Genomic DNA, 25,978 nt, shown 5'->3' with positions numbered 1-25,978 from the left:
GGTCTTGCAGAGCAGAGGGCCAATAGTGTGCTCTACGTGGTGCGGGGTTGGGCTACGGGAGCCGCTGTGTGTCTCCTTCGCCGCTCCGTAGCCACCAGATTGCGGTGTTGCAGAAATCTAGCTTTCGAATGGCAGACATGCCTGGGGCTCGGCTCTCGGGTCGTTAGTGGCGGCTTCTGAGGGCGGGGGGCGAGGGACGAGGTTCAGTCAGCATCGGAGCTAGTCGATCGGTTGGGTAGCCTCCGACTGGTAACTGCTGGACTCGATTGGGGTCTGGGTGCTCTTCGTTTCACTTCCGTAAGACCCTCACCTGTTTACTGCAGAATTGATTCATGGTAGCAGGTGAGGGCCGAGGGGCTCTCTGCATGGGGATGGCCAAGCCGGGGCGGATGGAGACTCGGCGGTAGAATCTTGTCCTGGAGGGCTGTTTCTCCCCTCCGTTTCTGCTCCAGGAGCTGCTTTTGAGTTGTTCTGCTTCAGCCATGTCGCCGGCTCCAGGTGCAGCCCCGGCTCCTGCCTCGGTCTCCCTGTTGGACCTCAGCTCGGAAGCTCTACTCGTTCGGGGCTTGAGCCTGGTGAGCCAAGTTCCGGAGGAGGCTCTGGCCGGGGCGTCGCGTGCTCCCTGCCCAGGTATCCGGGATGCTTTGGGGCGGACCTATGAAGAACGTCACAGGGTTCCGTGGAGTCTGTCAACAAGGGTCGACTTTCACACCGTCATTTTCCAGCTTAGAAATCCACACTGATTCTTTCCGTTGGACACATCCCCCTTCCCCCCCAACATATTTCAACCTTGGGCACTTTACAGCGCTGGCCCATGAATTGTCGCCAAATAAGTCTCTAGTTTTTATATCTCGTCACATTAATACGTTAATACCACTGCTTTAAAAAACACGGTTCCTAGGTCTGTTTCAAATTGAAATGGACTCTAGTTAGATCTATTCCCTTGTGTTTAATAATACAAAGTTACTGATTTTATACATTAGTCTTTGGTTGTGTTTTCTTGCACTTTTCTTAGGTTGTCTGTCCATTGTAATTGGAACGATAAGATGTAGATTAGTATCTAGGAACTGGTTTTATATAGTTAAAAGTAATTTTAATCTGGGAGTCGTGGCACACACCTGTAATCCCAGCACCTAGAAAACAGGCAGGAAGGAGAAGTGGGGGTTCAAGAACAACCTAGACTATAAAGTGAGACCTTGTCAGAAAAAAAAACAAAACAAGCTGAGCGGTGGGTGCAGGCCTTTAATGCCTCAGGAGGCAAAGGCAGGTGGATCTCTGTGAGATCAAAGCCAGCCTGGTCTACAGGGCAAGCTCCAGGACAGACTAAAGCTACACAGAAACCCTGTCTCCAAAAACCAAAACCAAACAACAACAACAAACCCCCAAACAACAACAAACCAACAAACACAGAAGAAAAAAATCTTAAGTGCTAGAGAATGTAGCTCAGTAGTAGACCTGAGTTCCATCCCCAGTACTACAGAAGTATTATCTTAGGGCTTACTGGGTAGGGAACTGAAGTCCAGTTTTCTTTAAAACATCTTGAAGTAAGGTTTTGCTTAGGTATCAAGATGTGGTGAAAGAGTCTCCATGGACTTGTATTTCTGGGTGTAAGCTTGCTCATCCTCAGAGAGGCCGCTATGTACATCCACAAGTTCACTATTGGGAGCAAGGGGGTGTAATGGGTGGCCCATTATCTGAATCAATGTTTTGGTTTTGAGACAGGGTCTTCTTGTTTTTTTTTTTTGTTTTGTTTTTTTGTTTTTTGGTTTTTTTTTTTGTTTTGTTTTTTTTGAGACAGACCGGTAGATCTCTGTAAGTTCAAGGCCAGCCTGGTCTTCAAAAGCTAGTTCCAGGACTGACTCCAAAGCAACACAGAGAAACCCTGTCTCCAAAAACAAACAAACAAACAAAAGATGTGTGAGGTCTTAAAGCCCCAACACCAAAAAGAAAAAGATCTAAAAGTATATTTATTATACAAAACACTGTATCGGCATTTATTTCATATTTGCCAGATCATAAGTTCTTGGAAGACAAGGCCATGCTATCTTTTTCTTCTGTATTATCTTTTTAATAGGTATTTGGTATAGTTCTAGGTACTGTAGGTTCACTTTCTACTTTCAATTACCCTTTTCTTCTGTTCAGGAGAGAGCACAAGTTCAGGAAGAAAAGTATCCCCAAGTTCTCTGGATATTTCAGAGAAACTATTTTGTTCAGCCTGTGACCAGGTCTTCCAGAACCACCAGGAGCAGGTAAAAGGCAAGGGCACAGGGCTAGCTGTTAGCAGCAGAAGTGTCCTCGTGGGTGGGATGAGGAGACTGCTTTGTCTAATGCACTTGGCGCTACCTGGTTAAACCTCCTAGAGTTCTGTGACTAGCTCTGCCTACTGTACAGCGCCAAGGTAGAATGTCTTTCCACCTTCTCCTTGCTTTTCCTTCGCACCAGCGAGAACATTATAAACTCGATTGGCATCGCTTTAACCTAAAGCAGCGTCTCAAGAACAAGCCTGTCCTGTCTGCTTTGGACTTTGAAAAGCAAAGCTCTACAGGTAATGCTGTGTGTGGGAAAACTTGTATGGGAGCAGGAGGTGGGGGTGCAAGAGTTGCCATGGGGTGTGAAGAAAGGTCAAGCATGGCGTGTCAGACTTCTGTGTCCTTTATCTGTCTGCAGGAGATCTTTCCAGCATCTCAGGATCAGAAGACTCGGGCTCCTCTAGTGAAGAGGACTTGCTGACACTGGATGAGGGGAGGGCTGAGTTTGAGAAACCTAACCGACCACGAGGATTCTACCCACATCGGGTCCTTTTCAAAAATGCCCAGGGCCAGTTTTTTTATGCTTATCGCTGTGTCCTAGGCCCTCACCAGGCAAGTAACAGTGCAGGTTGTGTGATCAGTCTCAGGTTTAATACACTCTGCCTACGTTTCCTCTAGCCAATGCATGTCTTATTTCCTCCCTTCCTTTTGGGTTAGGCTGTCGTACCCAACAGCATCGTCTTTAATTGAAACTGGCCAGAATATTGGAAGGGTCAAATGTAAGAGGATTAAGTCTAAACTGTGATTCTACCATTCCCATCTTCTATCACTACCTCTCCAAATCTCAAATATCCTTCTTTGTGAAATGGGAATGAGGCGAAGGTAGTTGTAATAAAAGAGATAACGCAAGTGTAACACGTGGTTTTTGTTCTTAATGTATGCATCACATGAAATGTTTCTGTTGCCTTTGTCATATAGGTTTCTCCAGAAAAAGCAGAATTGCTGATACAGAACCTGCAAAGTGGAGGTCCCAGATACTACGTGGTGCTCATGGCTGCAGCTGGGCATTTTGCTGGTGCAGTTTTTCAAGGGTGAGAGGGTGCTGCATGGGGTAAGGATGGACCCTATTAACCTGAGAGCTGCTCTCCAGTACTGAGTTTGTGTCATCTACAGAAGAGAAGTGGTGACACACAAAACCTTTCACCGTTATACTGTGCGGGCCAAGAGGGGCACAGCGCAGGGGCTTCAGGATGCCCAGGGTAGGGCATCACGTTCTGCTGGAGCCAGCTTGAGGCGTTACAATGAAGCCATGCTGTATAAGGTGAGTTAGGTCTCACGAATCTCTGTGATAGTCCTCTGATCTCTCAGTCTTGCTAGTTTTCTGGGTAGACAATAGACTAAGACTCTATAGGAATATTCTCATTCTTTCTCCCTCTCTAGCTCCCACTCCCTGCATGTGATCAGACGGCCATTGTTTTGTTTGGAGATTTTTTCTTTTTTTAAAGAGCAGGTGAAGACAGGCTGCTAAGTAGAATTTCTTTCTTCAGGATGTTCGTGACCTGCTGGCAGGGCCAACCTGGGCTAATGCACTGAGGGAGGCAGAAGCAATACTGATACATGCCCCACGCTCTGGCCGGTCCTTGTTCTTTGGAGGCCAGGAGGCACCCTTGCAAAGGAATGACTCCCGACTTTGGGCTATCCCCCTTACCACCCGAAGACCCACTTTCAGAGAGCTTCAGTGTGTGCTCCATAAGCTGACCACCTTGCAGGTGTATGGTGAGTATTTCAGGCCTCATACACAGACCTGTATAGAACATGGGGTTTTCCAGCCTGTGAACTGCAGCCCAGTTGACCTGGGCTGGCTTCTTCACACTTAAGTTTGAGAAAGACTTTTATGTTTCATGGCAGATGAAGACCCTCGAGAAATGGTCAGATTTCATTCACCTGAGCCAGTAAGAGAGGAGAGGAAAAAGGCTACTGATAAAGAGAAAACAAAGGTCCCCAGTGGTGAAAATAAGGCACTTGGGCAGGATGAAGAATCACTCAAGCAAGGTTTGAGCACCATCTGGCAATTGTCAAATATAACTGCATATCTGCCTTGGAAATGCAGTGGCCAATTTTTATAACTGACCTATCTACCAGTTGATAGGTGAGCCTTTAAACCGTACCCACACCCATGCACTCATCTCTACCAGCATCTGTTTATAAAATAAGGTATGTTGTTCTGAGACAGTCTCATTTTAGCCCCGGCTGGTCTAGAACTCACTGTGTAGCCCACACTGCCCTGAAATCATGATAATCTTCCTGCCTCAGCCTCCCAAATGGCTGGGATTATACCCATGAGCAACCACACCAAGTTGCTTCCTTATTGTTATTGAGGCAGGGTCTTTGTTGTCTAGCCCGGGCTGGCCTGGAGCTCTCTATGTAGCCCAGGCTGATCTTGAACTCACTGTCCTTCTGCCTCCAGTTTCCGAATGCTGGCACTACAGGTATACACTAACACATCCATCAACTGAGACATGCTAGTGACCTTGCCAAACCTTATTACTGCTCATAGATATAATCCTGGTACTTAGCATGGAGAGAATGTGTTGAGTTTGATTGGGTGCTGTTGCTTTCCTCTACTTTTTTTTTTTTTTTTTTTTTTTGAGACAGGGCATCACTATGTAGCTCTGGTTGTCTGGGAACTCTCTTTGTAGATCAGGCTAGCCTTGAACTCACAGAGATTCACCTATCTGCCTCCCAAGTGCTAGGAGTAAAAGTGTGCACCACCATGGTAGTGCTTTCTTCTACTTTGTCCTAATGGTGTTCGCTGGGAAAGTCCAGGGACAGAACAAAAACACTTCATTTCAGGATGATCTGAGTATCTTTTTATAAATGTAAACCCATCTGAGGACGCTCACATCCTTCTACCCTCTCCCTATTCCTTAGATGGATCTAATATCATATTTTTTTCTAGGTTCAGAGTCTCAGGAAGAAGATGGCTCCCAAGTAGAGTTGGAGCTAGTAGAATTGACACTGGGGACCCTGGATCTTCGTGAATTTGAGGTATTGCCCAAGCGGAGGAGGAGGAAAAAGAAGAAGGAGAGAAATCAAGACCAGCAGTGTGGGACACATGTGACTCTTCTTCAGCAACCTCAAGAAGATGCGCCATTGGCACAGCCAGACCAAGTGTTTGCAGCCCCACTGGACAGTTTGGTTGATGAGGCCAAAGCCCCTGGTCAGCCGGAGCTCTGGGATGTGCTTCTGTCTGCCTGCCGAGCTGGGGAAGTTGAGGTGCTAAAGCAGCAGCTAGCTCCTAGGCCTGTAGACCCTGGAGTTCTGTCCCTACTCAGTGCCCCTTTGGGCTCTGGTGGCTTTACTCTCCTGCACGCAGCAGCCGCATGCGGAAGAGGCGCGGTAGTTCGCCTGCTGCTGGAGGCAGGCGCTGACCCCACTGTGCAGTAAGTATCTCCATCCTGAGCCAGTTAGGATTCGAGAGCGTAACATGGCAGCTCCCGCTGGCACCTGACACTATTTCCTTGGGGATGCCAGGAAAAGCAGGAGGCAAGTTGAACTCGGTTTTGGGTTTTTGTCCTTAGGGACATCAGGGCTCGGCCACCTTATACCGTAGCAGCTGACAAATCAACACGTAATGAATTCCGAAGGTTCATGGAAAAGAATCCTGATGCTTTTGATTACAACAAGGCTCGGGTGAGCTGGAAAAGGAGCCACAGAGTGGGAGGGCTTCAGAGATCCTCAGTAGGTCCTTTCTACTTGTAGTTTTGCAATATTTTTGGGAAATCCTCTAGGTGCCAGGGCCACTGACTCATGAAATGGAGGCACGGCAGGCTACAAAGAAAAAGGAGCAGAAGGCAGCTCGACGGCAGCGGGAGCAACAGCGGCAGAAGCAGAGGGAGCAGGAGGAACAGGAGCAAGAAGAGCAACGGCGATTTGCTGCTCTCAGTGACCGAGAGAAGGTGAGGCCATCGAGTCTTGCCCTGCGAGGCTTCCATAAGAGCCTACCTCGACTCCCCAGATTGAGCTGTCATTTCCTGGGTGTGCTGCTCACCTATGGGACTCTTCTTTAACATCTCTGTTTTTCAGAGAGCTCTGGCTGCAGAGCGCCGACTTGCTGCCCAGTTGGGAGCCCCAAGCCCTCCAGTTCCTGACTCTGCAGCTGGCAAAGCTGGGTATGAGGCCAGGGAATGAGTGAAAGGGCGGGCTTCTGTGTAGTAGGAGTCACGTGGGGTAAGGAGAACAAGCGTCTTCATGGTGTTCCGTAGGATCACCGAGGGAATTTGAGATTCCCTGGGCCCTTTACAGGCTGGGAAAAGTTTGCGTGGTACCTGTCCAGTCATTTTTCTTCTTTTGTTCAGACGCTGTTGGAGTTGTGGAGTGTCTCTCCAAGGCCTCATTCCCTTTCACTACCTCGACTTCTCTTTCTGCTCCACACGTTGCCTTCGAGACCATCGCAGTCAGGCAGAGAGATCTTCTTCCTGATTCCTTATAGCCACCTGGGGGCTACTCTAGGCCCCGAGAGGACACATTCAGACCTAGAGGTTCTCTTTCTCCTCATGAAGCTCAAGGTTATGTGGAAGATGGGGTGAAGGACACTCAGGAACAAGGGCAAAGCCAGGGCCACAGAGGTGTGTGGAACCAGTACTTTCTTTGGAATTTTAATCACAATAAAGTTTGGCAAGAAAACTGTATCTGTACTTACATTTGGTGGGATTGTAGCCTTCGATTCTTTATGGCCACTGTGACCAGCACCAAAGGATCTTGCCCTGTGTCCCAGATTCAAGGGTCATCTTTCTTTCAGTGCCCACTTAACTCCATTGGTTCATATGAACTTTGTGTTTCTGAGAGAAAATAGGTATAGCCCCAGTGCAAAGTGCTATTGAGGATAGGCTTATCCAAAAATTGGATTTGGGGTTCACGCGGCATGTTTTCTAGCTCCAGCAATGTGACTTTGTTGATCGATCTATTAAGCAGCAGATGTCTTGGCACATACAAGGTCTGCTGTGGACCCCGCTTTGTCCAGTACCGGCCCAAGTTAAACCCATTGATCCATACTTGACCCTGGGAGAAGGGATGGAGTGGAAAAACAAAGGTTCAGCTTTCCATGGGGTGGAATTGCCCCTTCCAGACTTCTAATTAGATTAGGAATTTCTAGTCCCAGATTGTTTTCTTGTAATGTGCCCCCCATACTTCAACTACCATTAGCAATACCTTGGTCCATCCAGATAGATGCAGAAACGTGTCTCCAAGTTTGCCTAACACTGAAAATGTTGTGGAATAGAAGGCAGGAACAGAAAAAACTTGAGGCTGTGCTCTTTTCATCAGCTGCAGGGGGAACCACCACCTTATAAGCTTATCAATCTTGAGAGGGAACATAGTCCACTCAGTGAGGAGTGTCTGCCCAAGAAGTGGTGTTTCTAACAGGCCCTGTGGGGAAACAAATGAGAAGTGATTTCCTGAGTCCACACAAGGGCCTTCTCTATCCCCAGCCAAGCTCTGGAATGTAACTGGCCATGTCCACATCCTCAAGCACTGTTCTCTGCGGAAGCCTAAGGATGGAGTTCTTCCATTAGGCCCTGTTCTCCAAGAGAGGGGGTCAGTACTGGGGAAGAACAGGAAAAACCAGCTTACCTTGAAGTCACTGTGGTTAGACCCAAAACTGAGCCTCCCCATATTCTCTAGCAATATATCCAGCTTGGCCCCCACTTTCCCAGTCAAATATAGTTCTTGTTTCAAGTTCCTTTCCAGAACACCCTTGAAAACCTGTGAGTAATAGATGGACTCTAGTAAGGCAAAGGCCCAGCATTCAGTTCTTGGCCACTAGTGAAGTGAATAGTGAATCACACTAGAATACTGCATTTGGGGGATGATGTACTCATCTTGTTGGTAATCTACCATTCCGGTACTCTGCTTTCTTGAGACAGGGTCTCTATGCAGTCCAGACTGCCAAAACTCACTATACAGCCCATGTGACTTCCCTCCTGCAGCCTGCTGAGTGCTGGGAATGCACGTGTGCCCCACTACATCCCTGAGTAAAACCATCCTTAATCACCTTCTTCCTCATCCTAGATAGTTACCTGAACCTCTGTCCATGAGGGCAAGCAGGTGGGAAAGGGCTACAAGTGGGGAAACTGTAAAGCTATAGGGTTTGGGGGGAAGGGAAGGAACTGAGATAATAAATTGGTTGGGACTTAGGTTCTTACCCCATCCACCATCACATAGGCACGGTCATGAACTCCATTATTTGGCACCCAGAATGGTGTTGGTTCAAAAACAGTGAAAGTCAGATAGGTCCGGTATAGCATAAAGCCATGGTCCTAGATACAGAAGAATGGGTACCTTAAGATGAACTGGTGATGAGGACGGACACTGTGAGGAAGATTGGTAGCTAGAGGAACTTTTGGCTATAGCTATTGAAAGTCTGCCATTCCCGTCAGATGTGAGTTTACGCCTTACCTGCTTCACAGCCTCAAAGGTCAATGGCAAAACTGAACGGATGGGGCCGTGGGGACAGAGAAAGTCTAGGAAAGACAGCAAATTCCCATCCTGTGAGGAAAAGGGGCAACCAAACTGCTAAGTGTCTGAATTGAGGGCTGATCAGAAAACAATGGTATAAGATCAGGAAAGAGGAGGAGAAACTTACCAGGTTCATAGTCAGAGGTCCAAGCTTCATCTTGGGGCTGGGGGGAGGTAAAGGTCCCAAAGGAATTTCCTGGAACTGAGCCCAAATTCTCTCAGTAGTCATAGGAAAACCAAAATAATCCAAGGCCCTAAAAGAAGGTTCTTGACCTGGAACCCAGGGATGGGCTGCAGGGAGCCATGAAGACCCTATAATTTTTCACATGCGTATAGTTCCCCCAGATGATCCTATATGAGTGATAAATGCTTCATGAATTGCTAGGAGGGCCCTGTTACCCAGACAAACACCACCAGTTTGTAGGGTTCCTTAACAATATGGACATTCTCCCTTCTCCCCAGTTAATAAAAGGGCACCTTGCTGATGACATTTCGAAGTGCAAAAAACTTAGGTGTGAGATCCCCTGCTTCAGATATGGGTGCATCGTAGTCGTAGCTGGTAGTAATTGGAAGAAAGCGTCCCTTCTCGTCAGCACCTGGGTTAAAGTAATTTAATTAATTCAACATCTTAGGTGATAAGTTCTAAGCCAAGAGCTTTGTGCAGAAAGCCTTGTGATTAGAGGGAAAGCAGTAGTAACACCCAGCTTCTAGACACCCTAATCTGTCCAGCCTGAGATTTCAGCTCCTTGTTTCCCTCCCTGCTTCCACCACAGCGATGGTTCTCACCATTCCAGTATCCAAAGTTAGTACCTCCATGGAACATGTACCTAAAGTGGGGGTAGGTGGGAGAAAGGACCAAGTCGGACATATGAAATCTTAATTCAAAACCCCAACTCCCAGGAACATAGTTGTGTCCCCAGTTACATGTTCACACTGGCTCCCAACTGGAGGATTTTTTCTAGTCCTTGGGCTATATCCAGGCTGGACCGGGTGGAGTGGTTTTGGCCCCAGTAATCCAGCCAGCCTGTATAGTACTCAGAGTTCACCTAGAGGGATAAGTGAAAGGGGCCACAGTGAGGTGGGAACAGAGCTGGTCCCATTCCAGGCAGGTCATTTTTCTGATTCCCCTTCCTGATGGCCCCTCACCAATGGCCCATGGGGTTCATAACTCCGAAGCAAGGAAAATATTTTGGTAATGTTGTCAGCTGCAAAAAGAAACAAGGGTAAAAAACAAATACCACAGAGGTGCCCAGAGACCACTCCCAACCCTTGTCTAGGAGACCTGGGCCAAAATCTATAGTGGTATAGAGTCCCTGGAGGGAACCACATTTGAGTCCTTGAGGCCCATCTGTGGTGAAGAGCAAGATCTTGTCTCCTAGTAATGCCCGGAAGAGGCCAGCCAAGTGTCTCATATACTTGAAGTCACAGGCCCTGTAGCTACCATATTCATTCTCCACCTGCCAAAAAGCAAAGAGAGTGTCCCGGCTGTGAGGTAATGAAGGTTAAAGATACCTTGTACCCACTTCTCTTGCCCAGTCCACTTCCCATTCATACCTGAACGCTAATGATGTTGCCCCCGTTGTGGTAGAGAAATGGATATATCTTGGGTAGCAAGACGTTGAACCAGGAGTCCACAGCAGCAAGGAAAGCTAAAGGAAGGAGCAGTGTGCTCTGCTCATTAGGGACCACTGGATGCTCCCAGCCTCTCCCCAGCATCCTTGACAGTCTCCACAGTGCACGGTGCCACACTCCAGGCTGTAGCTTCCTTTTCCTTGGCTCACAACTGAACCCTTTTAGAATTGTACTGTCTTTATTTATTCTTTTATGTGTATGAATGTTTTGCCTGCATGTTGTGTCTTTGTACCATGTGTTGGTGACTGCAGAGGAGGCCAGAAGAGGGCATTGGCTCCTCTGGAACTGTAGTTACAGATGGTCACGAGCTACCACATGGGGGCTGGAAGTCAAATCTGGCTTCTCTAGAAGTCAGTGCTCTGATGGACCTGGACTCAGGAGCAGTGACTCTCAGCGGAAACTCTAGGAGTACGGGAAACTATAGTGTTTCTGAAGACTCCATGTAAGAAAACAGGCTAAACATATAATATGGAGCTGTTAAATAATCAGTTTACACCAAAGAGTGCTGTGAAATTTCACAGAAAAGTAGCGTTTGGCTTGTATGGACTCTTATGTAATGAACAGTCTATGTGATTTCATGTCTTCATTCTCAACTCCTATTTACTACTCTTATGTTTCCCCTCAATACCTTCATGCATCTTATTTCCTCTTTCTGACATTTCTCTCCTATCCCCCTTTCTCTAGCTGATGTTAACTTATGCCTCAACTCTTTATGCTCATATTTTTAAATTTGCATTTATTTATTTGTATGTGTATGTATATGCTATTATGATATGACAGCTGAGGGCTGGTTTAGACCAGCAGATAGCAGTAGTTAACCAGAAGTAGTTAAATTCAGTGTTGTTGAGAGTAACACTGACATGAGTATGAATGTGTGTGAGTGCGTGTGTGTGTGTGTGTGTGCGTGTGTGCATAAATGTATGTGGTGTGGTGGCACACGAATGAAAGTCAGCCTTCAGGAGTCAACTTTCTCCTACCATTTGGGTCCCAAATATCAAACTCTGGTCATTAGACTTGGTGACAGGCATCTTTACTTATGCTTTAATTTTTTTTTTTTTTTTTAGACAGGGTCTTCCTATGTAGCCCTGACTATCTTGGAACTCACTATATAAATCAGACTGTCCTCGAACTCACAGAGAAGATCTGCCTGCCTCTGCCTCCCAAGCTCTAGGATTAATGCTGGGCACCACACCACCTGTCTTAAAAGAAGTTTGTAATGACATTTAGTGTGTGTGTGTGTGTGTGTGTACTCAAGCCATGGCATGCTTGTTGAAGTCAAAGGATAACTTGCGGAAGTTGGATCTCTCCTTTACCACATGCATTCAAGGGAATCAAACTCAGGCTGGCAGCACTGGAATCGAGTACTTTTACTTGTTGACCCAGCCCATAAACATTATTTTTTAATTCTTTTTTGTTTGATAAAAAGTCTTACAAGGTAGCCGTGACTGGCCTAGAATTTTTTATGTGGACCAGGGTGGCCTTGAACTCATAGATACATACCTGCCTTTGTCACCCAAGTGCTGGGGTTAAAGACGTGTGCCACCACGCCTATTTTTTAAAAATCTTAAACTAATTCTTTGTTTTTTCATATGGCACTGTAGCTGTATGTACACCTGCAGGCCAGAAGAGGGCACTGGAACTCATTATAAAGACGGCTGTGAGCCACTATGTGGTTTGCTGGGAATTGAACTCAGGACCTCTGGAAGAGCTGTCAATGCTCTTAGCTGCTGAGCCATCTCTCCAGTCCCTAGTTATATTTCTTTTTATGTTTCACATAAAGGAGGTTCATCCAAGCACGTATAAAACCACATTTATTCATTCAACAAATATTTATGGGTGCTTACTATGCTTCAAGCACTGTTCTGGGTATATAGAAGGGAAGGAAACAGGAAAAAAAAAAGCCTCTGTCTTATGAATTCTCTTTTTATGAGTGGAGGTAGACAAACACCCGAGAGAAATTACAAGACAGGAAAGGAAGCATACGATAGTTCCGTATGGGGTGCTTAAAATTTAGGTGGCAGAAAGTATCACTGAAGGTGATTTCTGCAGAGGTGCTGCGGGAACACCACATGCAAAGGTCTTAGAACCCGAGGCTGGCAAGTATTGAAGAACAGCAATGAGGGCAGTGTGGCTGGGCAAGTGAGCAAGGCAGTGCAGCAGATACCAGGAAGACGAGCCTAGGGCCTAGTGGACTGTTTCAAGGAGTATGGAGTTCCTATTCTGAATGAGAGGAGAGCTTATTAGGGAGGGTTAGGTGGAAATATGGTATGATCCGAGATGTATGACTGACCCATTCTCACAGAAGCTCACTGGATACAAGACTAAGAACAGACTTCACAGGAGGGAAAGCAAACCAGGAAGGGCAATGAGGGTGCAGCTGAGATGCCAGCGAGGGGAGGTTTGGGCCAGCAGAAGTGATTGGAAATCATGAAATCCAATGCTGTTGAAAGTTACACTGACAAGATTTTCTGATGGCCTGAATGCAGGGCGACACGAAAGAGTGTGAATGCAGGAGAGGTGTGCAGGGTTGCACCACAGGGTTTAGAGTGCCCGGGTGGGGTGCAGTGCCGCTGGCTGAGATGGGAAGACATGCCAGAAACTTAGTTTCAGTTACATCGCTGTACCTTTTGTTTGTCTAGATAGAGAAGCAACATAGGGATTTAGTATGGATAGAGGAAGTCTTAGGAGGAAGCTGCATATTTGGGAGTCATTAGATACTTCATGGGTTAATTCTGTCACACAAATGGATGAGATGACCACACTTAGAACAAAATTAGAAAAGATACATATCCAAGTACTGCATCCTAGGACAGTCCAGCACTTAGAGGAAAGGGAAACGGAGACAGACTGAGACTACAGAGGGTGGTCTTGAACTCGTGATTCTCCTGTCTCTACCTTGTAGATGGGCTTGCAGGTGTGCATCGCATGCGTGCTAGGCATCTCACATCATTATAAATTTACTGTGCACAGGGACAAGTCTCTCAGTTCCCAGTTTCTAGCATTCTGCTAGACATGAAGGAAAGAATAAATGCATGACCTCCAAGTGTGGGAGGTTTGTTCAGGCACTCAAATCTTTTGTCTCAACTCACCTGGATCTGAGGTTCTCAGACGAATATTAGGTTTTCGAAGCAACCAAGATGGGAGACCTCCCTTGAGAAAAACATAAAGACAACAGATAAGCACACAGGGGTTTTGTTTCGCTCTGAGACAGGGTTTCACTCTGTAGCACAGGTTAGCCTCAAGAACAACAGTCTTCCTGTCTCAGCCTCCTAAGTGCTGGAATCACAGGATAAGCTACCCCTTGAGCTGCAGATAGCTTTGTTTTTTTGGGGGGGGCAATGAGAGAGGTAAGAAGGGAGAGAGCTGAGTATAGTGCTGGAAATGGCCCCTAGAGTATGAGCAGAAAGGAGTATTTGAAGCCCCACAGTTACTTCGCCTTTAGTTCTGCCCGTCTCCAGCTAACTCACCATCTCCCACTCTGCACAGATGTAAGGTCCTGGTCTCAGAATGACCAACAGGTTCGCTCTAGCTGCCTCATTCAAAAAGGCAACGAGGTCCCGGCTGCCGTTAAAGTTATAGACCCCAGGCTCTGGCTCATGGTAGTTCCAGGGCACGTAACTGAGAAAGGAAGATGTTAACAGGACCCAGAGAGAACTAGGGGACTCAGGATTTGCAGAGAGAAGCAGCTAGAAGGAGGTTCTGGGAAGCCCTTTCCCACCCTTGCCTGAGAAGTCCTGGAGCTCAAACCCTTTTCAAACCCAGTCTGTTTTCCTGGGGACCCATTTCTAAGAAAAAGTGACCGCCAAGCGCTCGAGAGCACTTCTTACAACTGTACAGCGTTGAGGCCGCTCAAACGCATCTTGAGAAGCCGGTCGGCCCAAAGTACCCGCGGTACGCGAAAGTAATGCAGGCTGCCAGAAACATAGCGGAACGGGACTCCGTCCAGGAGGAATCTGTCATGTTCCCGATCCACTACGAAGGAGCGAGCCTCTGTCTGCAAGGGAGAAAGCCTAGCTCAGCAGAGGTCTGGAGCAAGGGTCAGTGTCTACCAAGTGCTTAAGAGATTGAACTGGCCCTGTTGGTGGTTGACCATCTCTCTTCTTCCGGTTCTGTTTCCCTCCCCTCGACACCCAGACAGGCAGCTGGACTTCTCAGTTTACCTGGGACAGTAGCAGCAGTAGCAGCATCACAAGCCGCAGCGGCAGGGAAGGCAGGGAAGGCAGGGAAGGCGGCATCTTCGCAGCCATGGCACTTAAAGGGTTCTTCTGCTCTAGGAGGGCTGCCTCCTAGAATCCGTCACGTGGTGGATTCCTGGGAGGGAACCTCAGCAAGCAAAGGGGCGGAGACCACCTCAAGTTTTCAGGCCGTTAACCCGGACTTTGCCTTTTGCCTGCAGCCACCCACTCTCCTCTAGTTTATAAAATCCTCTACATCTTGCTACTCAAAGTGCTGTTCACTAGTTGGCTTCATCAACATCACTTGGTAGCTCGTTAGGAATGCAGAATCCCCGGTCCTGCCCCAGACCTTCTACACTGAACTCTGTAGGGTGTCTTGTATCTTCATGACTAGCAAAGAATCTGGCACATATCAGGTTACATTTATATGAGTGGCTATATGAGTGAGAACTAAGGGCTAAAACAGGTTAAGAAACAGTGAAAAACGTAGAAAATCTTCATGGTGATCATGACTATGAAAAGGGGTAACTGGGTTACAAGGAGTCTGTTTGGTCACTCTTTTTTTTTGGAGATGCACCCCTTTCCAATATATCTGCCTGTCTAGGCAAGAGATGTAAAACAAACTGCATAGTGCAAAGACTTGGAAATCCAAATGTTCATTTCTCCTGCCTTCACAACTGTAGATGTAAGAATCCAGGTAGAAAACACAACAATTTCTGTATATTGACACATATTGAAGGCTATGTGTCATATAATATACGAAAGACATTTCATTTAATCTTGAAAAAAGTCAGGAAATAATTATCATTCTCATCTTACACACGAGGAAAATGAATTAAGTGGCTGTTCAAAGTCACAATTAGTTCAACAGAGCTGAGATTGGAACTAGTCAGTTTGGCCTCATAATTCACAACCCTTACTTAGCCCTAGGTACTTCTGTCTTACAGCGGGGAAGAGTGAGAATCTGAGAGGCAAAATCACTTCCTGGAGGTCACACTAATGTGTGACCATTAGGACCAAACTTAGAAACTGGCCCTCTGGTTCAAAGGAGCACTCCGACACTAGCTAAGGCAATGGAACACAGGTCAGAGGTCTGAAAGTGCTACGGGATCAGACCTCCAGGCATCTAAGGGTCAGCACCCATCCCTCCCTGGACCCTCCTCCAAGCTATTCTGTAGTAGGCTACTTTCTGACTCCAGCGCGCGGGAGGTATGAGGGCTCCTACCTCCGACATTGGGAGACGGAGGTCCTAGGGGCCTCAGGTAGAGCCCGGCTTTTCTCCCCTTTGGTACAAGTCCCTGCGTCTTGACCCTTACTGAAGGCCAAGTGGGAACCCTCGGGGAGATACAGAAACCATTCCACGCCCCCAGGTCTAGCCGGGCCCCCGCCTCTCACTTCCGGGTCCCCACATCCTCTTGCTACCGCTATCACTTGTTGCTAGGATACGGCGGGCCGTTACTTCGACGCGGACTGATGATGTCACCGTGGCTTCCGGTCCCTGGCTCTTTGCTCAGGCCCGAGCCAGGTCAGTGAAGAGTCTATACTGGCAGATCCTGTGCTCGGTCCCGGGCTTCGGAGGGTGGGCTCAGCCAGAGGTGGGCTCGAGTCCCGCACCTCCTGAGCAGCCAACCCATGCCCGACGGGCGTGAGAGCGGGACCTGGCCGAAGGTGTGCCGGGGTTGGAGGAAGCGGCCTGGTAAGACACAACGTGGCTTGACGCTCTGAAGCGCCAGAACTCAGCCTTCTTAGCGCTGGAGTCGCCAGGGCCTATTTTCTTTAGACGCGAATCTGGGTTCCTGGAGCTGGACCTGAGCTCTCCGTATTGGTACCTTAGTGGCTCAGAATTGTTCTTGACCCTCGACCTGCTGTTTTCATTCCAGCATGCTCCGCTGGATCCCCAGCCCATCGCCTGGAAGAGCCCACTCTCCCTGGAAGACAGACCATCCTTGAAGAGAATGACTGAGACATGGGCCACGCACTGTGTGTCTGCTCCCGGGGAACTGTCAGCATTGACAATAAGCGTTACCTCTTCATCCAGAAATTGGGGGAGGGGTGAGTGTTTGGAAGTCACTTAGCTAGTCCCAGGTCATCTAGGGACAATGGCCAGCACGTGATAGAGACATAAGAGTGTTAGCCTTAGATTCTACCTCATCCGACTTAGCTGAATGGGTCAGGAAAGTGGAATCTGGACCCTGGCCTCCTGAATCCACCTTGTGTGACCTTAAGTAAACTGTGGTTTCTTCATCTGCTTAATGGAGATGATTATAATGACTCACCGAGGAACTTGGGAGAACTGAGATAGTATATTTTTTAAAATATGTCACCCAGTGCCTGGCTCATAAAGCTCTCGATAAATGTTGGTTGGTACTTGATAGTAATTGAATATCTTGTGCTCTGACCATAGAACCGCAGTGATTTCTGTGTCCCTGCTCTTGAGGAGCTCAAATCCTGAGTCTTGAAACTGTATGCGAGCCACGTCTTGGGAGGGTTCCTACTCCATGTGCGAGGCACCCCTCCCTAAGGGAATTCCTCTGGGTCCAAGCCGTGTGGGAGATGGTCCTTCACTGACCCCTTTGGCCCACAGTGGGTTCAGCTATGTGGACCTAGTGGAGGGGTTACATGATGGACACTTCTACGCCCTGAAGCGAATCCTGTGTCACGAGCAGCAGGACCAGGAAGAGGCCCAGCAAGAGGCGGACATGCATCGTCTCTTCCAGCATCCCAACATCCTTCGCCTCGTGGCTTACTGTCTGAAAGAACGAGGTGCCAAGCATGAAGCCTGGCTGCTGCTACCCTTCTTCAAGGTCAGAAAGGCTGGTGATTCCAGAAGGGATTGTAGCAGATTGCACGGCTCTCCCAAGGGCTCTGTGGGTAGTCACACATATACTAGGAACACATGTCCTGGTTTGGGCCATTTTAAATTTGGGGCGATTTGACATCCCACAAAGCCCCAGATGATCTGTAACAGGTGTATGTGGCAAAAGGTTAAGAGACTTTAATACAGAACAGAAGTGAGTAGAGCCTTCAAAGACATCTCAACCCAGGAAAATTTGTGTTGTAGAGAGGTACACTGTGGAATGAGATAGAAAGGCTGAAGGACCAAGGCAACTTCCTGACTGAGGACCAAATCCTTGTGTTGTTGCTGGGTATCTGCAGAGGACTTGAGGCCATTCATGCCAGAGGCTATGCACACAGGTCAGTGGGACCCTATGCACTTATGGCACCAAGGGGAGAAGAGCTGTGCCGAGAGAATTGGGGTATTCCTGCGCTCTCCCCATGGTGCTCCCTGGGATCCCAGCTTCCCCATACCGGATATCCTTGGGTCATTTTCTCTTCCCTCCAGGGACCTGAAGCCCACCAATATTTTGCTTGGTGATGAGGGGCAACCAGTTTTAATGGACTTGGGTTCTATGAATCGAGCGTGCATCCAGGTGGAGGGCTCACGCCAGGCCTTAACTCTACAGGTAAGAGAATCTCCAGGTTCTTTGGCCATCTCCTTCCCATCCCCAACTCATTCTGATGCATGCACCAACTGGGTCACATGATATGGCTTGTGCTCCACTTTTGAGTGCTGGTGCACTGTTCCAGGACTGGGCGGCCCAGCGGTGCACCATCTCCTACCGGGCACCTGAGCTTTTCTCTGTGCAGAGCCACTGTGTCATCGATGAGCGGACTGATGTCTGGGTGAGGAGCATGTGGCTGGGAACCTGGGAGGAGAAGGGTGTGGCTCTGTACTACTATGGAGGAAAAGGAAAGAGATATTTGGTTTCTGTTGCATGGATCTCCAGAACCACAGTATGTCTCCATATCTCTACTTCCTTCCTGGGAACCGTCACTGGTACTGTCCTCAGGAAGTGGTGTCATCTCTGTGGCTGAACCGGGTGAACTGTGGCTGGAGGCAATAGCTAAGCAGGGGCTGGAGAAGCCTCCTGCTAACACAGTTCCTCTGGGTGAGGTTGGCATATTTTTAGCTTACATGGTCTTTTACCGTAGCAATAAATAGGGTACCATTTTTCCCCTTTCCAGTAACTAACCAAATTATGCTCAGTCCCTAGGCTGTGTGCTTTATGCTATGATGTTTGGGGAAGGCCCTTATGATATGGTGTTCCAGAAGGGTGACAGTGTGGCCCTTGCTGTGCAGAATGAACTCAACATCCCACAAAACCCCAGGTGAGCAGCAAAGGGACACCAAGCACTGTATGCTCTTGCCTAGAGCCAGCCAAGTTGGAATCTTAGCAATTGTAGGAGTCCTCCAGTCCCCTGCCTCCACCCCCACAGGCATTCTTCAGCTTTGCGACAGCTCTTGGCGTCTATGATGACTGTGGACCCCCAGCAGCGCCCTCGCATTCCTGTCCTCCTCAGTCAGTTGGAGGCATTGCAGCCACCCGCTCCTGGCCAGCACACCACCCAAATCTGATGAAACGGGCGTGTTGGGAAGACAACCTTGAAGGCTTCATCTCATTGGAACTCCTTCCATTCTACCCACGATGGCTTTGATAGCTACAGGCGAGGATGGTGAGCCCTTGTATGTTCTGCTCTCTGACCCCAATACCTGGGCAAGGAGCCTAGGGTGAGTTGGGGGAAACTGAAACAAAATAGGGCTCAAAGCTGGACTGCTGGGCACACATCATGTTCTGCCTCCAAATCTGGGGGCAGGAGAATACATAAACAGAATAAAGTGAAAAGACCATGTGTCTTTTAGGTCAATGTGTCTGGAGGGAAGGAGCAATGAACTGTCTGGCTGCCATTTCCAAGGGAATAGCCTGGAAGAAGACTGGTGTGATGGTCAAGGCAGATGTGCTTCTTGAGATTTGGCTGCTCTGGCAGCAGAGGGGTCTTTAAGCTCGCCTTAGTCAAAACCAGAAGAGTCTCCAGCCTGAGCTGGTTTCTGCCTGTGCCAAGAAGCGGGACCATGGTCCCCTTGAAAGCACACAACTAGTTCTATCATTCATTCCAGAGGTGGGTAGCTTAGACCAGCCCAGCCCGGCAGGTTTGCCAAGTCCATGACCTCTGGGTGGAAGCACACCAGCTCTCCTTTCCTCAGCTGAGGACTAGGGAGTGGCACTGGTATCCATTTTTTCCAGTCTCCCTGACTATTCTAGCTCATACATAGTTAATAATTGATGAGGCTGGTGGCCTGTGGTATCCAGCAGGCACTTCCTGCCCCGTTTGCTGAGTAAACAGCCACCCAGCCTTAGCTGGGCTTTAAACCAGTTCCTCAGGGAAGGGCACTGCGTCCCTGAATCACCAGGGAGGGAAGGGCAAGGGCAGGGTTGGCTCTTCTGGAGATTTTGAAGCTTCCTCCCCCAAGCCATGGCCATCCCTATATGCTGACGTCAACCTGAGTCCTAGGGTGCCTATTAGTGAAGTATAATTTTTCCCTGGAGACCAGGCAGGCTTCCACCCTGAGCAGAGGCTGAGGCCAAAAGAACACAAACAGAAAGAAGGGAGACGTCCTGACTTTTAATAGCATCGCTCCCGCCCCAGAAAGCAAGACAGACAGCAAGCTATGCAAAGCTGCTGGAGGTGAATGGCACAAACAACCAGGAGATTGCCCTTGTTCCCGCCCATCCCCCAAGTCTGTGAGGTGGCTTTATGCCCAGGAACTTTGGGCCCGCCCAGCCCCCATTCCCAAACCCTCAGTGTACAACAAAGCTTGGGCCAAGCCTTGCTTCTAACGCTGTTGAGTGGAGCGGCAGCAAGAGCAAAAGCAGTCCAGCCTCCCAGCACAAAGCGCTAGACGTCATTTCCTGTTTGCAAAAGCGAAGACTTGGATCTTGCAATAGTTTGTAGCTAGACAGGTCCAGGATTTGGTCCTCCTTTCCTTCCTATACTGGGTGTCCGTAGGACCTAACATCAATGTCCTTAGGTTCATACTTTCTGGGTCTCAATATGGGGCTCACCTTGAGCCATGTAAGGGTAAAAGGTCAAGGGTGGGCAGCAAATAGCGGGAAGTAGCAGCCACAGCAGAAGCTCAAGCAGTCACATAGGGGACAAGAAACCGTGCCAAGGAGACTTTATTTTGAAAGGATTTTGCAATAAACACAATGAAAAGAGGCTCCAAGTGGCTGTCTATTCTTCTCCCTCATCCTCATCCTCATAGGAGTCGATGCCTACTTCCTCATAATCCTTTTCCAGGGCAGCCATATCCTCTCGAGCCTCAGAGAACTCACCCTCCTCCATACCCTCACCCACGTACCAGTGTACAAAAGCCCTCTTGGCATACATCAAGTCAAACTTGTGGTCCAGGCGGGCCCAGGCCTCAGCAATGGCAGTTGTGTTGCTCAACATGCACACTGCACGCTGCACCTTGGCCAGGTCACCCCCAGGCACCACAGTGGGTGGCTGGTAGTTGATGCCAACCTTGAAACCTGTGGGGCACCAGTCCACAAACTGGATGCTGCGCTTGGTCTTGATGGCAGCGATAGCAGCGTTCACATCCTTGGGCACCACGTCTCCACGGTACAGCAGGCAGCAGGCCATGTACTTGCCATGCCGAGGGTCACACTTCACCATCTGGTTGGCAGGCTCGAAGCAAGCATTGGTGATCTCTGCCACTGACAGCTGCTCATGGTAGGCCTTCTCTGCAGAGATGACGGGGGCATAGGTGGCCAGGGGGAAGTGAATTCGAGGGTAGGGTACCAGGTTGGTCTGGAACTCTGTCAGGTCCACATTGAGGGCCCCATCGAAGCGCAAGGAAGCTGTGATGGAGGAGACAATTTGGCTGATGAGACGGTTGAGGTTGGTATAGGTTGGACGCTCGATATCCAGGTTCCGGCGGCAGATGTCATAGATAGCCTCGTTGTCCACCATGAAGGCACAGTCTGAGTGCTCCAAGGTGGTATGGGTGGTCAGGATGGAGTTATAGGGCTCTACCACAGCTGTGGACACTTGTGGAGCTGGGTAGATGGAGAACTCCAGCTTGGATTTCTTGCCATAGTCAACAGAAAGTCGCTCCATCAGCAGGGAGGTGAAGCCAGAGCCGGTGCCCCCTCCAAAACTGTGAAATACTAGGAAGCCCTGAAGTCCTGTGCACTGATCAGACTGAAAGGCAAGGAAGAAAAAGCAATATAGGTAGGGGAGAGGCCCAAGAAATTTTCTTCTAGTTTTATGAAGCCTAAAGTATCTCAGAAGTTAGGGCAAAGACTGAATGACCCCCTAAACAGCATCAAATTCTAAAGCACATATAGCTGGAGATGATCCTGGAAACGGATCTGAAAACTTCCTGAACATTGAGTCCAAAGTTCCCTCCCTGCCAAGCTAAAGTCTCACCAGTTTGCGGATCCGGTCCAGCACTGGGTCGATAATTTCCTTGCCAATGGTGTAGTGACCACGGGCATAGTTGTTGGCTGCATCTTCTTTCCCAGTGATAAGCTGCTCTGGGTGGAAGAGCTGGCGGTATGGGCCATTTCGGATCTCATCTGAAAGACCATACACCACACTGCTGAGCCCAAAACCACAAGGCTGTGCTAAGCAGAGACCCTCAGAGTGGCAGCTAAAGCCAGATACATGCAAAAACCAGCCTGGGGTCAGCATCCATCTTCATCAGCAAATAAAGGCAAGGGGCTCCAAGATCACAGAAACCCAGTCTAGATACTCTTCCCCAGAAGTGCACCCCCCGGCTCACCAATCACAGTTGGCTCCAGATCCACAAAGACTGCCCGAGGCACATGCTTTCCGGCTCCAGTTTCACAGAAGAAGGTAGTGAAGGAATCGTCCCCTCCACCAATGGTCTTATCGCTGGGCATCTGCCCATCAGGCTGAATCCCATGCTCCAGACAGTAGAGCTCCCAGCAGGCATTGCCCATCTGGACACCTGCCTGCCCCACATGGACTGAAATGCACTCACGCTGAGGGATACAGAGAAGGTCACAGCGTAAGTGCCACATCCACAACTCCTCACTTCCCAAGGGTCTCTCCCACCCCGACACCTATTAGCTAAGGTTACTCAGTACAAGTGCGGTTAGTAAGGTTGAAGCTGAAAGGTCAGAAGCAGCTGGCAGCCTCTCCAGTCTCCTCAGCACAGGACTCCCCAGATTGGAGGCATCCAGTAGGGGAGACCAACCCCTTAGCCTAGTTCTCGATAGAGAATTTATCAAGTGAGAGCTGTATAATCCTGTTCCATCCACAGGACAGCCAAAGAGGACAGAGAGGGCATGCACACATGACAGGCAGGGCTGCAGCGTGTGTGTGTGTGTGTGTGTGTGTGTGTGTGTGTTAGAGAGAGAGAGAGAGACAGAGAGACAGAGAGGCTTTCCAGCTGCTTCCAGTTCATGCAGCTTCTAGAATTTGTTTTACAGTTTACACATAGCACCCTCCTATTTGGTTAACCTTTGTCTTGAAAATGAACTAAAATTTCTCACAACCCTCTGCCCTTCTTTCCTGTAGGCAAAAAAGTGTCTCAACCTTCCATCTGGTATCAACTGACCATTTCGGCCATCAGGATGCGGTAACCCCCACCACCTTTAAATCCCATCTGGCCTTTAGGAATCAATTCCATCTGGCTCCTCTCCCCACCTCCACCCCCACACTCTGCATGGCTTCACCACCTCCATCCGCCGCCTCAGCCCGCACGGAAATAGCAGCAATAATGCGGGTAAGCGCTGACGGCAGGTACAGGCAATACAGGTATACTGGTGCAGACAGCCCCGAGGCTTCGGTCAAGTAGTCCATAATTTAACCCCTGCAACACCCTTCCCACAACCAAATGGCTGGGGGTGGGGGTGTTTGCAATTTCTAAGTACCCAGAAAAGGAAGCGGAACCTGCTAGGAGGCCCCTGAGGAAACCTGCTTTGCCTCACGCACCAGGCAAGGGGAGAGCCATCTGTACCTGGGCCCTACGTCTTGCTCTCCTACTGGAGTCTTTCCAGTTACTTCCCAGCCGAAAGCCCGGATTGGGTTTCTGCCCCCGCTCCGGGGCTATAAATACAACCCCCTACATACACCTCTTTCCCCTCCCCCGCCAACCTGGCCTCGGTCGGGGCTGTCGATCAGCGCCAGCTGTCTCTGCCCGTCCTTCGAGCACCCGCGCTCCCGTAGGAGGGGCCCGCTGGCCTCCCGAGGCCAAACCCCATTCCCGCCACCTCTCCTGGCTCAGAAGGGGGTGCTGAGTCACGTATGGGGGTGTAAGGGGGAAGGAGGCACAGAGAAAGACGGGGTGCGGTACTAAGTAACCCCTTCTACCAACCGGTGCCAAGCACGTGTTCGGTCAGTTTCAGGGACTCAGGGGATAGAGATGGGTGGTGGAGGCAGCCAAGCAGGTCTTCCGCCGCCCGAGGGGAGGACTGGGCGCAGGACCGCGTGACTCCTCTCAGGAGGGTTGGGGTACAAGACGCTTAGTACGGCAGGAGGGCACTACAGCAGGGGTCCTCTCTGTTAGTGAAGCATCCTCCCCCGGTCCCCAGACTCTGAAGAAGGTGGATAACACACTAGGCCAAAGTCAGCAGTGGGTGGGGGGGGGGGGAGTGCAAAACTCTTGCATCTCCCGGAGACTCGGAATGCTAAGTGAAGGGCCCCCAGCATCTCTAGTGGGAGTTCCCCCAAAGGAGCGGGGCATTTACAGGACCAGAGAGATCCCGGTGGGGCCTCACTCACCATGATGAGTCTGGGTTGTGCGTCTCACGTAGAGTCGGGGTCACGGGTCTCGGTGAGATCTGCGGAGCTGCAGTGCCGCACCACTCTTATAAGCAGGAGGTGGGACCCGCGCGCTCAGTCCGCCCATCATGGGGCGGGGCGGTCTAAAGACCACACCCCCGTCAGGGTAGGCGGCCACGATCTTTGAAGCCAAGTCTGATCCCCTCCCCCTGTCGAGCCGGATTCCCTCACCTGTCGGGTTTGGGTTAGAAGCAGCGGCCCATTTTCGTTCCTAGTTTTGAGCCGACGCCCCGGATTCCGAAGGTCCGAAGCAGAGACGCAGGGTGCGGTGACAGGGCGTGTCTCAACTGCACCTGCGTCAAGCGGATGCCCATAGTGCAGGTGTTCCGATTTAGGGAGGATGAGGTTCAAACAATCTTTCAGAAGTGGCTGTCCCTGGCCTTCTCCACTGTCCTCCCAGTGTCGCCTCCCGGGAGCTTCGGGCGGGCTGGGTTGCTGGGGCTGGTCGCCCGAGACCCCCTTAGAGCAGACCGCCGCCTGCTGGTCCCCGGCCGAGATGGCAGGCTTTCGCCCACACCTGTGGGAGGCCGAGGACCGAGAACTACAGAGCCTGAGCCCCAGGGTGCCTGCTGATCCCGTAAACTGTGCGGCAGCGCTGAGTCTCGCGGCCAATCTATGAGGGCCGACGTGAGAATCTGCCACCTCTCACCGGCCACCCGCCGGTCAGTGGCTCCGTCATCAGCGCCGTCACTATTAGTGAGTGAGCTCTCGCCACGACCGCCTGCCTGCTGCGGTGGAGCACAGAACCCAGAGCTCCCAGAACAGAAGCCCGGCGGCCCTTTGCAACCTTGGGCGAATGACTCGGCTTCACTGAGTTCTTGGCGTTAAACAGCCGGAGAGATTCCTCCTTTTTACGTCTCATTTTCATTTTGTACGAGGACAGGCCTTTCTTAAAGTTTTTTTTTTTTCTGCTTTCTTAGACTTAACATTATTCTCACCGAGAAAATCCATCAGGCAGTGCCCAGGTACTGGTTTGTAATGACCTTAAGAAACCTGACTCCCAGGCTAGTCGTCACTTTGAAAAGATTCACCGGCCTTTCTTCCTCTTCTTAAGGACAGGGCTGTTCGACAACTTAACGCAACGCCACAAAATACACAGCGATGGTAACGTTCTTTTAACAGAGTAGCAAACGGCATTTGACTTAGAGAAGACATAGAAAAGAATACAATAAATTTGACAAACTCTCTCTTCACAGTTCTTGCCATCTGGTAAGGAGAATTAAGGTTCATCAGGAGAGGCTGATGGTGTAGTTCAGTTGGTAGTATGCTTGCTCATCATTTGTGAAGTCCTGGGTTCAATCCCTAGCACCGGGCTGGGAGTGGGGTGAAGGGGTAGGGAGCGCTCATTCATAAAATGAAAATGAACAAGGGCATTAGGCTGCTTGAGTCGTGGCCTGGTCAGAGGAAAGAGCCTTGATGATCTCAGGACACAGTGACCACTTTGCAGCCCTTCTCTTGTTTCCTGTGTGCCCACACAGCAGAAGGACTAAAAGATCCGAGTTATCAGGCAAAACTCTAAACTTGTTTGACCTTTGGATGCAGCTCTTCATTTGTAAAAAACTGAGTTAACCATTTCAGTTGTGAGTGCCAGACAGGTGCAGGCCTCTTTACACCCAGCAGAACAGTGTCTAAGGAACCACCTCAATTCTCACAGCTTCTGTTCACACTTGTCTTAGTTGTTTGTGAACCTGTCTTACGTCCCTGAAGGCAAGGGCTATGTTGCATCATTCGGGTTTTTTGCTTGTTTGTTCG

At 49.5% G+C, this 25,978-nt stretch overlaps 4 protein-coding genes across 7 annotated transcripts; 2 read left to right on the top strand and 2 right to left on the bottom strand.

Moving 5' to 3' along the window:
• Positions 1-45: 45 nt before the first annotated feature.
• Positions 46-6,892, top strand: Ankzf1 (ankyrin repeat and zinc finger peptidyl tRNA hydrolase 1). Of its 3 annotated transcripts, XM_057753120.1 has the most exons (14): positions 49-342; positions 453-630; positions 2,143-2,249; positions 2,443-2,545; positions 2,668-2,861; positions 3,228-3,340; positions 3,423-3,570; positions 3,797-4,025; positions 4,158-4,301; positions 5,209-5,692; positions 5,831-5,942; positions 6,041-6,208; positions 6,336-6,421; positions 6,608-6,890. In XM_057753120.1, the coding sequence occupies exons 2-14, from the start codon at positions 483-485 to the stop codon at positions 6,729-6,731; spliced, it is 2,160 nt and encodes a 719-aa protein (XP_057609103.1). In that variant the 5' UTR covers positions 49-342; positions 453-482; the 3' UTR covers positions 6,732-6,890. The 3 variants fall into 3 exon arrangements, with proteins under 3 accessions (XP_057609113.1, XP_057609103.1, XP_057609121.1); XM_057753130.1 differs by lacking the exon at positions 4,158-4,301 and having other exon boundaries at positions 46-630; positions 6,608-6,892; XM_057753138.1 differs by lacking the exons at positions 49-342; positions 3,423-3,570 and having other exon boundaries at positions 413-630; positions 3,194-3,340; positions 6,608-6,892.
• On the bottom strand, positions 6,763-15,942 carry Glb1l (galactosidase beta 1 like). Of its 2 annotated transcripts, none has more exons than XM_057753150.1 (17): positions 15,798-15,942; positions 14,558-14,720; positions 14,225-14,391; positions 13,865-14,015; positions 13,487-13,547; positions 10,320-10,414; positions 10,048-10,222; positions 9,912-9,970; positions 9,690-9,811; positions 9,552-9,592; positions 9,243-9,361; positions 8,893-8,967; positions 8,706-8,795; positions 8,453-8,566; positions 7,881-8,012; positions 7,461-7,676; positions 6,763-7,310 (listed from the first exon to the last, which is right to left on the bottom strand). In XM_057753150.1, exons 2-17 carry the CDS (start codon positions 14,642-14,644, stop codon positions 7,047-7,049), a joined length of 1,968 nt encoding a protein of 655 aa, XP_057609133.1. In that variant the 5' UTR covers positions 14,645-14,720; positions 15,798-15,942; the 3' UTR covers positions 6,763-7,046. The 2 variants fall into 2 exon arrangements, with proteins under 2 accessions (XP_057609133.1, XP_057609143.1); XM_057753160.1 differs by having other exon boundaries at positions 14,558-14,708; positions 15,798-15,938.
• A 121-nt stretch (positions 15,943-16,063) lies between these two features.
• Positions 16,064-20,631, top strand: Stk16 (serine/threonine kinase 16). Its single transcript, XM_057753184.1, has 8 exons — positions 16,064-16,268; positions 16,453-16,624; positions 17,157-17,376; positions 17,634-17,767; positions 17,916-18,036; positions 18,161-18,256; positions 18,621-18,742; positions 18,851-20,631. The coding sequence occupies exons 2-8, from the start codon at positions 16,539-16,541 to the stop codon at positions 18,987-18,989; spliced, it is 918 nt and encodes a 305-aa protein (XP_057609167.1). The 5' UTR covers positions 16,064-16,268; positions 16,453-16,538; the 3' UTR covers positions 18,990-20,631.
• On the bottom strand, positions 20,572-24,250 carry Tuba4a (tubulin alpha 4a). The gene is made up of 4 exons (XM_057753171.1): positions 24,167-24,250; positions 22,200-22,422; positions 21,845-21,993; positions 20,572-21,616 (listed from the first exon to the last, which is right to left on the bottom strand). Exons 1-4 carry the CDS (start codon positions 24,167-24,169, stop codon positions 20,645-20,647), a joined length of 1,347 nt encoding a protein of 448 aa, XP_057609154.1. The 5' UTR covers positions 24,170-24,250; the 3' UTR covers positions 20,572-20,644.
• Positions 24,251-25,978: the final 1,728 nt, after the last annotated feature.

This window comes from Chionomys nivalis, chromosome 2 (genome assembly GCF_950005125.1).
Source record: "Chionomys nivalis chromosome 2, mChiNiv1.1, whole genome shotgun sequence".
NCBI lineage: Eukaryota > Metazoa > Chordata > Mammalia > Rodentia > Cricetidae > Chionomys > Chionomys nivalis.
Note: the sequence above shows the minus strand (reverse complement) of the source record. Positions and strands in the feature narration are given on the sequence as shown.